At 49.7% G+C, this 17,723-nt stretch overlaps 1 protein-coding gene across 3 annotated transcripts in view; it reads right to left on the bottom strand.

Moving 5' to 3' along the window:
• LOC140421187 (copper-transporting ATPase 1-like) overlaps positions 1–17,723 on the bottom strand; it is a 155,345-nt gene that overhangs the window by 18,164 nt on the left and 119,458 nt on the right. For all 3 annotated transcript variants that reach the window (XM_072505690.1, XM_072505691.1, XM_072505692.1), the window contains one exon: positions 12,779–12,983. In XM_072505690.1, the coding sequence (XP_072361791.1) occupies positions 12,779–12,983 (205 nt within the window). The remainder of the gene's footprint in view (positions 1–12,778; positions 12,984–17,723) is intronic.

The following is a 17,723-nucleotide window of genomic DNA, read 5'->3' as shown; positions in this document are numbered from 1 at the left end:
GGTAAAGAACAATCCACAATTCGACAATAATTTAAATGTTTTTGATACAAATTAAACCATGTTCATTTATCTCGACAAGTGGCAACCAATATCGGAGCACAAGGGCTAAGCACTACTATAACAGAGATGACATTATGCACCACAAAATATCAACGCTTTGAATGTAGCCCTATAATTCAAATCTTTTTAAAAATAAATTTTTATTGAGTTTTTAAACACTTTCGGCATAAGTAACAGCCAAACACTAAAGGATGCATCAACAACCTCAGCAAACCATACCAAACAACAACAACCCCTCGCAACAATTATAACTTCCCCCCCCCCAATAGAATATCCCCCCACAACAGCTAACAGTGACCAGATCCTTGAAATGCAATATAAACGGGTGTCATCTGCGATAGAACCCATCAATCGCGCCCCTCATCGTGAACTTAACCTTCTTGAGATGCAAAAAGCTCCACCAAGTCACCCAGCCATGCTGCAGCACTGGGCGTGCTACCTGCATCTGCCATCAACCTGTCCTCAACACCGGCTGGTCAAACACTCCAAATATTGCAACCAACAGGCAGGGCTCCAAATCCATATTTAAAATTGCCGCTATGATGTTAAAAAAAGGCCCCCAAAAATCTACCACTTGGGGCAGGACCATAACATGAACGCATGGTTCGCAGACCCCCTCCAACACTCCTCACACCAATCCTCAACCTCCTAGAAGAAACAACTCATTCTGGCCTCGATGAGATGTGCCCTAAGCACCACATTGAGTTGTATCAAACTTTAAAAAAAAAAAAAATTTAGATTACCCATTTATTTTGTCCAATTAAGGGTCAATTTAGTGTGACTAATCCACCTACTCTGCAAATTTTTTGGGTTGTGGGGTCGAAACCCACGCAGACACGGGTGAATGTGCAAACTCCACACGGACAGTGACCCAGAGCCGGGATCAAACCTGGGACCTCAGTGCCGTGAGGCAGCTGTGCTAACCACTAGGCCACCGTGCTGCCCTTAGTTGTATCAAACTTAACCTCGCGCATTCACCCTGCGGAGAAACTCACTCCACAACTCCTCCTCTAAAATGGGACCCAACTCCTCCCACCTAGCCCTGATTCCCCCCCACCCCTATATATCTCGGACATGCTGCCCTCCTCCGACCCCTGACACAAAACAATTCTCTCCAGCAAAGTGGACGGCGGCGCCACCGGGAATGTTGAGAAGTTCGCCAGACCCAATCATGCACCTGAACATATCCACCCCACCAAGGCCTGCTCCACCCAATCAGCAAAATTAGTGAAGTTCATCTTGTGAAGCTGCACCCAGTCCCGCTCCACCTAGACCCACAGATAACGAAAGCTAGTCCCGGCACAGTGAAAAGGCAGCCCCTTCACCCAGCTCTCCCCATCAAGGGACCAACCACAAAATACTCAGTGTTCCCAATGTTCAACATGTACCCCGAAAAAGAACCAAACCTTTCCAATATCCTCATATCACCCATCACTTTCCCTGGGTCCCTTACATACAAGAGGTCATCGGCCTGAACAAGAGACTCACAAGGCAATTGGCAGTGGCTCAATGGCCAACTCAAACAACAAGGGAAACAAATTTCCTTGTCCCCCTCTTCTGGGCAGTAAGGTGGCAAAGTGGATAGCACTGCCACCTCACAGTACCAGGGGTGCAGATTTAACTGCAGCCTCGGGTGACTGTCTATGTGGTGTACACGTTCCGGGTGGATTATTCATGGTAAATTGCCATGGCACAAACCCAGGCCCAAGCCCAAGCGGTACACACAAACACATTCAGAAATACACACACAGGCCAACCCACCGGTTGCCACATAGCCAATTAAACAGACTTCCTCCAAGACTGTTGCCAAGATTTATTCGGCGCCGTCTTCCGGGTGCGGCGATGACCAGCTAAGTCGCACGTTTCGGCAGCTCCCGGTGGAACGGACTTTTGGGCTCTTAATAAGAGCCCCAACGGCAATTTTAACGGCTAGAAGCACTGTGCGGTAAACCAGAAGGGAATCCCCCCTGGAAACGGATGGAAAAAGGAGAGGGAAGTGGCCAGATTGCAGTGGATCCTTTGGAGCAGCGGCAAAGAAGGCAAACAAGAACCAAGATGGCGACGGAAGGTGGCAGTTTAACATGGGGCCCTGAACAACACGAGTTCTTGAAGCGCTGCGTGGAAGAACTTAAAAAGGAAATGAAGAAGGAGCTGTTGGCCCCGATATTACAGGCGATCGAAGGGCTAAAGGATGAGCAAAAGACCCAGTAGCGGGAGCTTCGGGTCGTGAAGGCAAAGGCTGCCGAGAACGAGGACGATATACAGGGCCTGGTGGTGAAGACGGAGATGCACGAGGCACACCATAAACGATGTGTGGAAAGATTGGAGGTGCTGGAGAATAACGCGAGGAGGAATAATTTAAGGATTCTTGGTCTTCCTGAAGGTGCAGAAGGAGCAGACGTCGGGGCATATGTGAGCACGATGCTGCACTCGTTAATGGGAGCGGAGGCCCCGGCGGGTCCGCTGGAGGTGGAGGGAGCATACCGAGTGATGGCGCGAGGACCGAGAGCAGGAGAAATTCCCAGTGCCATAGTGGTGAGATTCCTCCGTTTTAAGGACAAAGAGATGGTCCTTAGGTGGGCAAAGAAAACTCGGAGCAGTAGGTGGGAGAACGCGGTGATCCGCGTATATCAAGACTGGAGTGTGGGGGTGGCGAGAAGGAGGGCGAGCTTTAATCGGGCCAAGGCGGTGCTTCACAAAAAGAAGATAAAATTTGGAATGCTGCAACCGGCAAGACTGTGGGTCACATATCAAGGGAGGCACCACTACTTTGAGACGGCCGATGAGGCGTGGACTTTTATTGTGGAACAAAAACTGGAATAAGTGGGTTATTAAAAAAGAACGTTTGAAACAAAGTGGTGGGGCGAGTATGGGGGGGCGAAGAGGGGGAAAAAGGGGGGGAAAGATGAGTTTTATGTTATTAATCCTGCGATGCGGTAACTTTTCTCTCTTCCACAGGTGGTGGTGGAGGGAGGAAGGGAGGTGGAGGAGATGGGGCGTTGGCCATGGGGGGCGGGGCCAAAAGGGAAGCGCGGGCTTTGTTCCCGCGCTATGATAATCATGGCGGGAATAGGGAAGCAGGAAGGAGGGGGCGTCGCACGGTGCGAGCCGAGGTCACGGGGGGAAGCAGAGGTCGGCCAGAGTTTGCTGACTTCTGGGAGCAACATGGGGGGTGTAACTACGCTAGTGGGGGATCTAGCGGGGGGGGGGGGGGGGGGGGAGGGAGGAGTTACTGGGTTGCTGCTGCTGGGGAGAGGGGGGAGCCGGAATGGGGTGGGGTGGGCGGGGGGGCGCCGCCTGGGGGGGGACACAGCTGCGTGGGAACCGGGTGAGGAGCTGGAAAGAGGGGATGGCTAATCGACAAGGGGGGGGGGGTAAAAAGCCCCCGAACCCGGTTGATCACGTGGAATGTGAGAGGGCTGAATGGACCGATAAAGAGGGCACGAGTACTCGCACACCTTAAGAAACTTAAGGCAGACGTGGTTATGTTACAAGAGACGCACTTGAAACTTATAGACCAGGTTAGACTACGCAAAGGATGGGTGGGGCAGGTGTTCCATTCGGGGCTAGATGCGAAAAACAGGGGGGTGGCTACACTCGTGGGGAAGCAGGTTATGTTTGAGGCAAAGACCACAGTGGCGGATAGCGGGGGCAGATACGTGATGGTGAGTGGTAAATTACAGGGGGAGGCGTTGGTCTTGGTAAACGTATATGCCCCGAACTGGGATGATGCCAATTTTATGAGGCGCATGCTAGGACGCATCCCGGACCTAGAGGTGGGAAAGTTGGTAATGGGGGGAGATTTTAATACGGTGCTGGAGCCAGGGCTGGACAGGTCGAGATCCAGGACTGGAAAGAGGCCGGCTGCAGCCAAGGTGCTTAAAGATTTTATGGAGCAGATGGGAGGAGTAGACCCGTGGAGATTTAGCAGACCTAGGAGTAAGGAGTTTTCGTTTTTCTCCTATGTCCACAAAGTTTATTCGCGAATAGACTTTTTTGTTTTGGGAAGGGCGTTGATCCCGAAGGTGAGGGGGACGGAGTATACGGCTATAGCCATTTCGGATCACGCTCCACATTGGGTAGACTTGGAGATAGGGGAGGAAACAGAAGGGCGTCCACCCTGGAGAATGGACATGGGACTAATGGCAGATGAAGGGGTGTGTCTAAGGGTGAGGGGGTGCATTGAAAAATACTTGGAACTCAATGATAACGGGGAGGTCCAGGTGGGAGTGGTCTGGGAGGCGCTGAAGGCAGTGGTTAGAGGGGAGCTGATATCAATCAGGGCACATAAAGGAAAGCAGGAGAGTAGGGAACGGGAGCGGTTGCTGCAAGAACTTCTGAGGGTGGACAGGCAATATGCGGAGGCACCGGAGGAGGGACTGTACAGGGAAAGGCAATGGTTACACGTAGAATTTGACTTGCTGACAACGGGTACTGCAGAAGCACAGTGGAGGAAGGCACAGGGTGTACAGTATGAGTATGGGGAGAAGGCGAGCAGGTTGCTGGCCCATCAATTGAGGAAAAGGGGAGCAGCGAGGGAAATAGGGGGAGTGAAGGATGAGGAAGGAGAGATAGAGCGGGGAGCGGAGAGAGTGAATGGAGTGTTCAAGGCATTCTATAAAAGATTATACGAAGCTCAGCCCCCGGATGGGAAGGAGAGAATGGTGTGCTTCCTGGACCGTCTGGAATTTCCCAAGGTGGAGGAGCAGCAGAGGGTGGGACTGGGAGCACAGATCGAGATAGAGGAGGTAGTGAAAGGAATTAGGAGTATGCAGGCGGGGAAGGCCCCGGGACCGGATGGATTTCCAGTCGAATTTTATAGGAAATATGTGGACTTGCTTGCCCCGATACTGATGAGAACCTTTAATGAGGCGAAGGAAAGGGGACAGCTGCCCCCGACTATGTCGGAGGCAACGATATCGCTTCTCCTAAAGAAGGAAAAAGACCCGCTGCAAAGCGGGTCCTATAGACCTATTTCCCTCCTAAATGTAGACGCTAATATTCTGGCCAAGGTAATGGCAATGAGGATAGAGGATTGTGTCCCGGGGGTAGTCCATGAGGACCAAACTGGGTTTGTGAAGGGGAGACAGCTGAATACGAATATACGGAGGCTGCTAGGGGTAATGATGATGCCCCCACCAGAGGGGGAAGCGGAGATAGTGGTGGCGATGGATGCCAAGAAAGCATTTGATAGAGTGGAGTGGGATTATTTGTGGGAGGTGTTGAGGAGATTTGGCTTTGGAGATGAGTATATTAGATGGGTACAGCTGCTGTATAGGGCCCCGATGGCGAGCGTGGTCACGAATGGACGGGGGTCTGCATATTTTCGGCTCCATAGAGGGACGAGGCAGGGATGTCCTCTGTCCCCATTATTGTTTGCACTGGCGATTGAGCCCCTGGCAATAGCATTGAGGGGTTCCAGGAAGTGGAGGGGAGTACTCGGGAGGAGAGGAACACCGGGTATCTCTTTACGCAGACGATTTATTGGTGTATTTGGCGGACCCGGCGGAGGGGATGCCAGAGATAATGCGGATACTTGGGGAGTTTGGAGAATTTTCAGGATATAAGCTGAACATGGGGAAAAGTGAGCTGTTTGTGGTACATCCAGGGGAGCAGAGCAGAGAAATAGAGGACTTACCACTGAGGAAGGTAACAAGGGACTTTCGCTACTTGGGGATCCAGATAGCCAAGAATTGGGGTACATTGCATAGGTTAAACTTAACGCGGTTGGTGGAACAGATGGAGGAGGACTTCAAGAGATGGGACATGGTATCCCTGTCACTGGCAGGGAGGGTACAAGCGGTTAAAATGGTGGTCCTCCCGAGATTCCTCTTTGTGTTTCAGTGCCTCCCGGTGGTGATCACGAAGGCTTTTTTCAAAAGGATTGAGAAGAGTATGATGAGTTTTGTGTGGGCCGGGAAGACCCCGAGAGTGAGGAAGGAATTTTTGCAGCGTAGTAGGGATAGGGGGGGGCTGGCGCTACCGAGCCTGAGTGAGTACTACTGGGCCGCCAACATCTCAATGGTATGTAAGTGGATGGGAGAAGAGGAGGGAGCGGCGTGGAAGAGATTGGAGAAGGCGTCCTGTAGGGGGACTTGCCTACAAGCCATGGTGACGGCGCTGTTGCCGTTCTCACCGAAGAAATACACCACAAGCCCGGTGGTGGAGGCTACTCTGAAAATTTGGGGGCAATGGAGACGGCATAGGGGAAAGACGGGAGCCTCGGTGTGGTCCCCGATAAGAAATAATCATAGGTTTGCTCCGGGGAGAATGGATGGGGGGTTTGGAACATGGCAAAGAGCAGGAGTAACACAATTGAGAGATCTGTTTGTAGATGGGACGTTTGCAAGTCTGGGAGCGCTGACCGAAAAATATGGGTTGCCCCAAGGGAATGCATTCCGGTATATGCAACTGAGGGCTTTTACGAGGCAACAGGTGAGGGAATTCCCGCAGCTCCCGACGCAGGAGGTGCAGGACAGAGTGATCTCAAAGACATGGGTGGGGGACGGTAAGGTGTCAGACATAGATAGGGAGATGAGAGACGAGGGGGAGATTATGGTAGACGAGCTGAAAGGGAAATGGGAAGAAGAGCTGGGGGAGGAGATTGAGGAGGGGCTGTGGGCTGATGCCCTTAGTAGGGTAAACTCATCGTCCTCGTGTGCCAGGCTAAGCCTGATACAATTTAAGGTGTTACACAGGGCGCATATGACTGGAACACAGCTTAGCAAATTTTTTGGAGTAGAGGATAGGTGTGCGAGATGCTCGAAAAGCCCAGCGAATCACACCCACATGTTCTGGTCATGTCCGGCACTACAGGGGTTTTGGGTGGGGGTGACAAAGGTGCTTTCGAAGGTAGTAGGAGTCCAGGTCGAGCCAAGCTGGGGGTTGGCTATATTTGGGGTTGCAGAAGAGCCGGGAGTGCAGGAGGCGAGAGAGGCTGATGTTTTGGCCTTTGCGTCCCTAGTAGCCCGGCGCAGGATACTGTTGATGTGGAAGGAAGCCGAGCCCCCGGGTGTGGAGACCTGGATAAATGACATGGCAGGGTTTATAAAGCTGGAACGGATTAAGTTCGTCCTAAGGGGATCGGCTCAAGGGTTCACCAGGCGGTGGCAACCGTTCGTCGAATACCTCACAGAAAGATAGAGGGAATGGAAAAGAAGAAGACAGCAGCAGCAGCCCGGGGGGGGGGGGGGGGGGGGGGGGGGGAGGAGGAGGAACCAGAGGGATTCTCAGGGATGTTAATATATAAGTATAATATGTATAGGTTGTTGTTATAGATAATTGTATATTGGACTGTTAAAACATATTTTTGGAGAATATTTATCTGGGACAAGGCAGTTGCCATTTAGTTTTGTTTTTGTTTATATATTATTTATTTCTTATTTATAAAACTGGCCATTGTTATTTGTATTGTTATATTACTGTGTAAAGGATACACAATATACTGTGATGGTTGGCCAAAAATTTTCAATAAAATATTTTTTAAAAAAGATTTATTCGGCGCCGACGAGTCTGTTTTTCCTCTCCAAAATACAAAACTAGGAACACACTGCCCTGGCAACCACTCTTCTGCTTAAAGACACATTCCGATTATTGGTCCACAGGCCAAAAATAATAAAATAGAAGAAATGGGAACAAAGGAATGTCGTGTTAGGTACACTGGTCTAACACTGGCTGCAACTGGGTGCAGCTTAGATCAGAAAGATACTCCAGACCTTGAAGTTAGTTCAATCAGGTTTATTGAACTAATAGCACAGTTAGCACAGTTCTCTGCGGGTTCGACTCTCTGTGTCCATTAGCTGCTTGTCTGAATATCATTGTGTGTGTGTCTGGATATCATGACATCTCCCCTTTTTTTTAATGTTTGGATGACATATGTGAACGTATTTACAAGAATAGGCCAATATGAACATATATACATGCAGTGGATGTGAACATATGTACATGTGAAAACAGCTGTCTAATGCAAGAACACAGAACATAGCAAACAGAACAAATGTTCATAAGTCCAGTCTCTGTGCCTTGCGTCAGATCCTGGTCGACCGCCGGATAGGTGGTGGTGGGGACGACAGCGCCTTGATGGGCTGGATTGAAGCCTGACTGGTGGCCTTATGAGTTGAGGTGTCAGGAGGTCACAAAACAACAGAAGGAAACGGAGAAGAATGTGGTTGCGGGCAGGCAACTTTGCGCAATGCCCGTCTGTTTCGTCGCACAACAGAACCATCAGCCAGACGCACAACATACGAGCGGGGGACAGCCTGTCGATCAACGCCAGCTGGAGCTGACCAGCCTCCATTAGGGCTCTTGTCCCGAACAGTGTCTGACAGAGATAACACGGGCAAATCGGTGGTATGAGCATCATAGCCCTGTTCTTGCCGGTCTCGGAGTTGCTGCACCTTCTGCAGCACCGGGAGGTGATCTAGGTTGGGCACGCGTATGGCTGGAAGTGTCGTTCGCAGGTCCCTGTTCATCAGGAGTTGAGCCGGCGACATGCCAGTGGACAGTGGGGTCGCCCTGTACGCAAGCAGCGCAAGGTGAATGTCAGATGAGCGGCTTCACTATTTGCACCCCTTTCTCAACTTTTCCGTTTGACTGCAGATAGTGTGGGCTGGAAGTGCCATGTATGAACTGATACGACTGGGCAAACAGAGACCATTCGTGACTGCTGAAGCACAGGCCATTGTCACTCATGACCATGAGTGGGATACCATGCCTGGAGAACGTCTCCTTACAGGACTTGATGACGGTCTGAGATGTGAGGTCGGAGAGCTACACGACTTCAGGGTAATTGGAAAAGTAATCAATGATTAACACGTAATCACGACCATTTGCATGAAAGAGGTTGATGCTAACCTTGGACCACAGGGAGGTTTCGATTTCATGCTGCTGAAGTGTCTCCTTACTCTGCGCTGGCTGGAAGCGTTGACAGGTCGCACAGTTAAGGACCATGTTCGCGATGTCCTGGCTGATCCCGGGCCAGTAGACAGCCTGCCTGGCTCTGTGTCTGCACTTTTCCACACCCAGGTGGCCCCTCATGGATTTGACAGAGCACCAGGCTCTGGAGACTGTGTGGAATTACAATCCGGTCCAGTTTGAGGAGGATACCATCAACCACCGTCAGGTCGTCCTTTACATTGAAAAATTGAGGGCACTGCCCTTTTTGCCAGCCATTGGCTAGGTGTTGCATAACACGCTGCAAGAGGGGGTCTTTGGCTGTCTCCTCACGGATATGAACCACCTTCTCATCAGATGCCGGGAGGGTGCTAGCACACAGCTGCACCTGTGACTCAACCTGTGACTCAATTTGCTGGATGACGTTCAATGGTTCACTAGGCACGGTGATGGAGCGGGACAGTGTGTCGGCAATGATGAGCTCCTTGCCAGGCGTGTAGACCAGGTCAAAGTCGTACCTTCCGAGTTTGAGGAGGATGCGCTGCAACCGAGGCGTCATGTCATTACGGTCCTTGTGGACAATGTGGACCGGGGGCCTGTGGTCCGTCTCGACTGTGAATGTCGGCAGGCAGTATACATGGTCGTGAAACTTGAGAATGGCAGTGAGAAGGTCCAGGCATTCCTTCTCAATTTGTGCATACCTTTGTTCGGTGGGCGCATTGCCCTTGATGCATAGGCAACGGGTGCCCAGGATGAAGTGTCATCACGTTGCAGCAGGACCGCACCGATGCTATCCTGGCTCGCATCGGTCGAGATTTTTGTTTCCCTGTCTGGGACGAAAAATGCCAATACGGGTGCTTGGCTTTCATCTCCAACCACTCTGCCTGATGGGCCGCCTTCCCCTCGAAGGCAGTGGCCATCTTCACTAGGTTTCGTAGGGCCGTGGTGTGTGAGGCCATGTTTGGGATGAACTTGCCCAGAAAATTGACCATGCCCAGGAAGCGCAATACCACCTTCTTGTCTTCCGGGACCTTCATGGCTGCGATGGCCTTGACCTTGTCTGTGTCGGGGTACACGCCCTGCTTGGAGATCTGGTCTCCTCAGAAATTGTGTCGTCATGCCAAAGCAACATTTGGCCCTGTTCAGCTTCAGGCCATTGGCGTGGACACGGCGGAATACCTGCTGGAGGTGGGACACATGCTCCTCAGGGGTCGTGGATCATCCACGTACACACAAATCCCTTCGATGCCCTCCATCATCTGCTCCATGATGCTATGAAATATCTCCGATGCCAAGACGATGCCTAACGGCATACGGTTATAGCAGTACCTGCCAAACGGTGTGTTGAAGGTGCAGAGCCTTCTGCTGGACTCATCCAGCTGAATTTGCCAGAATCCAGGTGACGCATCTAACTTGGTGAAAACCGTGCATGTGCCAGCTCACTGGTGAGTTCCTCCCACTTCGGGACGGGGTAGTGCTCACGCATTATATTCTGGTTGAGATCCTTGGGATCAATGCAGATGCGCAGGTCTCCAGGGGGTTTTTTAACCACCACCATCGAGCTCACCCAGTCAGTCGGTTCGGTTACTCTGGAAATGATCCCCTGCTGTTGCAGCTCCTTGAGCTGTCCCATCAGGCGCTCCTTCAGCGGAGCCGTGACCCGGTGTGGTGCATGGACCACTAGCTTGGCATCCGGTCGCAGTAGGATCTTGTACCGATATGGCAAAGTGCCCATCCCGTCAAACACATCTGGATACTGAGCGAGGATGTCGTCAATGCTAGCTTGAAGATCCACGTTGGAGGATGTCGCTGAATAAACCCGCTGCACCAGGTTTAGCTTTTTGCAGGCATGCGCGCCCAGTAGGGATGCCCTGTCCGGCTTGACAATTTAAAATCTTAGCCATGCATGGGTACTCCGGTTGGAGATGAGTAAATGGCAGGACCCCAGTACCATGATGGCATTACCGTTATAGTCCAGGAGCTGGCAGGCCGCTGGAAGGACCTTGTGGGGCTTCTTGATGCGTTTGAAGTCTGCCTGTGAGAGGAGGTTGGCAGAAACACCTGTGTCCAGCTTGAACTGGATGGAGCAGCGGTTGACCTGCATCACCTCACGCCATTCGTCCTCCGAATAGAAAGCGAGGATGGACTGAATGCGAGTTGAGTTAGGTGTGGCATGTTCACATGTAGTAATAATGCCCACTCGGTAGGCGGACTCCAGGCACTCGTCCTCTGGATCCGTTGTACTGCCAGGATCAGAATCCTGTAATCGTCGTTGCACATTCTGGACGCGCCGTCGTCGGAAATGGAAGCGCTGGCCTCTGACTGGTGGTGCAGGCCTGAACAAGGCTGCATAGTGTCCAGGCTTCCCGCAGTTTAAACATCGCCTGCCTCTTGCAGGGCAGTGTCTCTTTAAATGGGCGTTGCCATAGTTCGGGCACGTCATGACGTCGGTGTCGTGATGCGGTGTACGTCGTCGCACATGTGCAGTGCGGTCGGCAGACGTCTGCACCTGCGCAGTGTGGGTTTCGGCCGCTTCGTTATCCCGTTCGCATCGCGCATGTGTGGGGCTCCGGGAAAAGCGCGCGAGATGGCCGCTGTCTTCAATGATGAGGCGCTGCATCCGGGAGATGACCTGCACACTCACTGCCTCATGGGAGGCAAGTTTCTCATTTTCAGCCAATCTGTATTGGGAATACCGATTTTTTGCGTGCTCATACATTGTACATGTTTCAATCGCGACTGACAGGGTCATATGCTTGATTTTTAAGAGCTGCTCTTTCAGAGGATCAGAGTGAACTCCAAGGACGATTTGGTCTCTGATCATGGAGTAGCAATATCACCAAAGTTGCAGGACAGCGCTAGCAGACGGAGGCTAGTTAAGAAGGCATAAAAAATTTTATCTTTACCTTGAAGAGTTGTTTGAATATGTAGCGCTCGAGAATGTCATTGGTGTCCACTTTACAGTGACTATCGAACTTGTCCAGGATGGTCTGAAACTTTGTCTTGTCCTTCGGTGAAGTTAAACGAGTTGAAGAGTTTGATGGCTTGATCACCTGCTGTTGAGGAAAAGCTCAATCTTGCTTGCATCAGACGCACCCTCAAGGTCTGAGGTTTCGATGTACAGCAGAAACATTTGCTTGAATATCCGTCAGTTGGCACTGAGATTGCGGAGGTCCTGAGCTGGTGAGGAGCCTGAATCTTCTCCAAGGTGCCGGGATACATTCGCTGGTCAACACGGAACGGACTGAGGTAAACCACCTTAAATTAGTAGTCTCCTGGTATCATGTTGTGTTAGGTACACTGGTCTAACACTGGCTGCAACTGGATGCAGCTTAGATGAGAAAAATACTCCAGACCTTGAAGTTAGTTCAATTGGGGTTATTGAACTAATAGCACAGTTCTCTGTGAGTTCGCCTCTCTGCTAACTTAAGTGTGGTTACTCTGTCTGACTGAACCAGACTAGCTCTTAGCCACGTGGTGGAGGTGTGAGATTGTAACAACACCCTTGGCTGACTCTCTAGATGATCATCAGTGGAAAGAAGCCGAGTGTGAGTGCCTTGTGTCTTTTATAGCCAGATCCCACACAAGAGTGTCCTGCCTGCTTACTGGTCATGTCCTGTTCCCTGTGTCCATTAGCTACTTTTCTGTATATCATTATGTGTGTGTCTGCATATCATGATAAGGAACTAAACAGGAACACTACCCACACTCAGGCCAGTTTCTCGTGAGCTGCTAGCAGGTATCCTAGGGATCACCTGTTTGGCAAAGGGAAGAATCAACATCTCACTGCTTTGTTGTGCTATAACAGACAGGAAAAGTCACTTACTTTCCAATTGGGGCTCTTCAATTAAAGGGTATGATGAGCCATCGCCGCTGCCTCTCTCACTGATCTGTATCAGCACTGTGTTCTGCTCAACTTCAAGATTCTTTTTGGTTAGTAGTGATTCAATGTTGGAGACTTTGCACGTGATGCCGCAGCCAGCAACTGTTTGAAAATCCAAACATGAGCCAAGCACTTCTGAACCTAGTTCCTGAATTGGAGAAAAACAGTTACTTTTACTTCACTTTGTGAGCAATGTCCCTGCCACTTTCCTTTTTTGTTAACTCCTTTTTACAATTTCCTCTCTCCCTCCTGCAGTAAGTATGTGAAACACAAAGAAACCCACAGGTGATCAGTGATCCAAAGATTTGGAGAGCAATACACTGGGCACAGCTATTAAAGAAGCTGGCATGACTAGCACAGATGACAGGAGACCCTTCAACTGTTGCCCGAATCTCTCAGCTGCTTTCAAAATCAGTTCCATACAGGATTTGCACAACAGCTGTGTATACTTAAAAATCATCACTTTGATATGTTATTAGTAATTTACATCATCAATAAATTGTAGTTCTGTATTCCCAATAACCTGGAAAAATAAGGTACTAATACAAAGTTGCAGATTTGTCAAGATACACTGTGGCTTTAGTCTGCCTATACAAATCTAATGTACTTTCACAAACTGGCTGCATCTTTGTGTTAACTACAATGACCTGTTTGGACTCATGGAGTTCGGGATAATATTTTAGCACGGATGGAAAGCAGCGAGTGAGCAGAAATGGGGCTTTTTCAAGCTGGCATGCAATAAATAGCAGAATGCCACAAGGATCAGTACTGGGGCCTCAGTTTTTTGCAATCTATATTAATGACTTAGATGAGGATACAGAGGGCAATGCATTTACTTTGGCTGATAATACCAAGCTAGGTGGAAAGCTAAGCTGTGCAGAGGATGCAGAGAGCCTGCAAAGCAACAGAGACAGGTTAAGTGAGTGGGCAACAAGACGGCATGTAGAGTTTAATATCGGGAAGTATGATGTTATTCCTTTGATTGGAAGGATAGGAAAACTGATTTTTTTTTTTTTTTTAAAGTGTGTAACTTGTAAGTGTTGATATTTAGAGACTTGCGTGTACTCATGCAAGGAATGCATAAAGTTAACACTTCCCCTCTGACCTTGCCTCTACTCTTTGATATACCGGGTCCCCGGTTCGATTCCCGGCTTTGGTCACTGGCTGTGCAGAGTCTGCGCATTCTCCCAGTGTCTGCATGGGTTTCCTCCGGGTGCTCCAGTTTTCTCCCACAGTCCAAAGATGTGCAGGTTCGGCGAATTGGCCATGCTAAATTGCCCTTAAGTGTCCAAAAGGGTTGGGTGGGGTTACTGGGATGGGGTCAAGGTGTGGGCTTGGGTGGGTGCTCTTTCCGGGGGACAGTGCGGACTCGATGGGCCGAGTGGCCTCCTTCAGCACTGTAAATACTGTGATCACATCTTTCCACATTTGATCATTTGCCCGTGGTTCGCAAAAACACGGCTCCTCGCCAGGTTCAAATGCAGACCATTCCAACGGTACAGCTCCAACTTTCCCCAGAACTGGTGCCAGCGCCCGACAACCAGAACCACCTTCTTCCTTATCAGTCTTTGAGCCATGTATTCAAGTCTCTAATTTTATCTACCCTATGCCAATTTGCATTTGGCTCAGGTAATAATCCCGAGATTATAACCTTTTGATGTTCTGCTTTTAAATTTAATGCCTAGCTCCTCATACTCTCCAGATAGAACCTCCTTACTAGTTTTACTTATGTCATTGGTAACTACAAGAGAAGTGAGGGTGTACACCATTGGGTTTGTCTATACCCGACAACTGGTAGTAAGTAGCGTTAAGAACAGGGACAGCAGGAATGGTTTAAGGGTTGGTAAGAACAAAGTTGGAGTAAGCCATGGGGTACAGGTCTCTGGCACAGAGTCTGTCCCTGTTGCTCAGAAGGGAAGGGGGGAGAGGAGTAGAGCATTAGTCATTGGAGACACCATAGTTAGGGGGATAGATAAGAGATTCTGTGGGAACAAGAGAGACTCGCGGTTGGTGTGTTGCCTCCCAGGTGCCAGGGTGCGTGATGTCTCGGATCGTGTTTTCGGGATCCTTAAGGGGGAGGGGGAGCAGCCCCAAGTCGTGGTCCACATAGGTACCAACGACATAGGTAGGGATAGGGATGGAAGGCAGGAATTCAGGGAGCTACTGTGGAAACTTAGATCTAGGACAAACAGAGTTATTATCTCTGGGTTGTTACCCGTGCCACGTGATAGCGAGACGAGGAATAGGGAGAGAGAGGAGTTGAACACGTGGCTACAGGGATGGTGCAGGAGGGAGGGTTTCAGGTTTCTGGATAATTGGGGCTTATTCTGGGGTCGGTGGGACCTCTACAAACGGGATGGTCTACACCTGGACCAGAGGGGTACCAATATCCTGGGGGGAAATTTGCTAACGCTCTTCGGAAGGGTTTAAACATTTTCAGCAGGGGCTTGGGAACCTGAATTGTAGCTCCAGTATACAGGACGTTGAGAGTAGTGAGGTCATGAGTCAGGTTTTAAAGTTGCAGGAGTGTACCGGCCGGCAGGAAGGTGGTTTAAAGTGTGTCTTCTTCAACGCTAGGAGCATCCGGAATAAGGTGGGTGAACTTGCGGCATGGGTTGGTACCTGGGACTTCGATGTTGTGGCCATTTCGGAGACATGGATAGGGCAGGAACAGGAATGGTTGTTGTAGGTGCCGGGGTTGAGATATTTCAGTAAGCTCAGGGAAAGTGGTAAAAGAGGGCGAGGGGTGGCATTGTTAGTCAAGGACAGTATTACGGTGGCAGAAAGGACGTTTGATGAGGACTCGTCTACTGAGGTAGTATGGGCTGAGGTTAGAAACAGGAAAGGAGAGGTCACCCTGTTAGGGGTTTTCTATAGGCCTCTGAAAAGTTCCAGAGATGTAGAGAAAAGGATTGCAAAGATGATTCTGGATAGGAGCGAAAGCAACAGGGTAGTTGTTATGGGGGACTTTAACTTTCCAAATATTGACTGGAAACGCTATAGTTAGAGTACTTTAGATGGGCCCATTTTTGTCCAATGTGTGCAGGAGGATTTCCTGACACAGTATGTAGATAGGCCAACGAGAGGCGAGGCCATATTGGATTTCGTACTGGGTAATGAACCAGGACAGGTGTTAGATTTGGAGGTAGGTGAGAACTTTAGTGATAGTGACCACAATTCGATTAAGTTTACTTTAGTGATGGAAAGGGATAGGTATATACCGCAGGACAAGAGTTATATCTGGGGGAAAGGCAATTATGATGCGATGAGGCAAGACTTCGGATGCATCGGATGGAGAGGAAAACTGCAGGGGATGGGCACAATGGAAATGTGGAGCTTGTTCAAGGAACAGCTAATGCGTGTCCTTGATAAGTATGTACCTGTCAGGCAGGGAGGAAGTGGTCGAGCAAGGGAACCGTGGTTTACTAAAACAGTCGAAACACTTGTCAAGAGGAAGAAGGAGGCTTATGTAAAGATGAGACATGAAGGTTCAATTAGGGCGCTCGAGAGTTACAAGTTAGCTAGGAAGGACCTAAAGAGAGAGCTAAGAAGAGCCAGAAGGGGACATGAGAAGTCTTTGGCAGGTAGGATCAAGGACAACCCTAAAGCTGTCTATAGATATGTCAGGAATAAAAGAATGACTAGGGTAAGAGTAGGGCCAGTCAAGGACAGTAGTGGGAAGTTGTGCGTGGAGTCCGAGGAGATAGGAGAGGTGCTAAATGAATATTTTGTGTCAGTATTCACACAGGAAAAAGACAATGTTGTCAAGGCGAATACTGAGATTCAGTCTACTAGACTAGAACGGCTTGAGGTTCATAAGGAGGAGGTGTTAGCAATTCTGGAAAGTGTGAAAATAGATAAGTCCCCTGGGCCTGATGGGATTTATCCTAGGATTCTCTGGGAAGCTAGGGAGGAGATTGCTGAGCCTTTGGCTTTGATGTTTAAGTCATCTTTGTCTACAGGAATAGTGCCAGAAGACTGGAGGATAGCAAATGTTGTCCCCTTGTTCAAGAAGGGGAGTAGAGACAACCCCGGTAACTATAGACCAGTGAGCCTTACTTCTGTTGTGGGCAAAATCTTGGAAAGGTTTATAAGAGATAGGGAGTATAATCATCTGGAAAGGAATAATTTGATTAGAGATAGTCAACACGGTTTTGTGAAGGGTAGGTCGTGCCTCACAAACCTTATTGAGTTCTTTGAGAAGGTGACCAAACAGGTGGATGAGGGCAAAGCAGTTGATGTGGTGTATATGGATTTCAGTAAAGCGTTTGATAAGGTTCCCCATGGTAGGCTACTGCAGAAAATACAGAGGCATGGGATTCAGGGAGATTTAGCAGTTTGGATCAGAAATTGGCTAGCTGGAAGAAGACAAAGGGTGGTGGTTGATGGGAAGTGTTCAGACTGGAGTCCAGTTACTAGTGGTGTACCACAAGGATCTGTTTTGGGGCCACTGCTGTTGTCATTTTTATAAATGACCTGGAGGAGGGCGGAGAAGGATGGGTGAGTAAATTTGCAGGTGACACTAAAGGCGGTGGAGTTGTGGACAGTGCGGAAGGATGGTACAAGTTACAGAGGGACATAGATAAGCTGCAGCGCTGGGCTGAGAGGTGGCAAATGGAGTTCAATGCAGAAAAGTGTGAGGTGATTCATTTTGGAAGGAATAACAGGAAGACAGAGCACTGCGCTAATGGTAAGATTCTTGGCAGTGTGGATGAGCAGAGAGATCTCGGTGTCCATGTACATAGATCCCTGAATGTTGCCACCCAGGTTGAGAGGGTTGTTAAGAAGGCATACGGTGTGTTAGCTTTTATTGTTAGAGGGATTGAGTTTCGGAGCCATGAGGTCATGTTGCAGCTGTACAAAACGCTGGTGCAGCCGCTTTTGGAGT

Source organism: Scyliorhinus torazame, chromosome 5, assembly GCF_047496885.1.
Source record: "Scyliorhinus torazame isolate Kashiwa2021f chromosome 5, sScyTor2.1, whole genome shotgun sequence".
NCBI lineage: Eukaryota > Metazoa > Chordata > Chondrichthyes > Carcharhiniformes > Scyliorhinidae > Scyliorhinus > Scyliorhinus torazame.
This window is presented reverse-complemented; position numbering and strand designations above follow the sequence as displayed.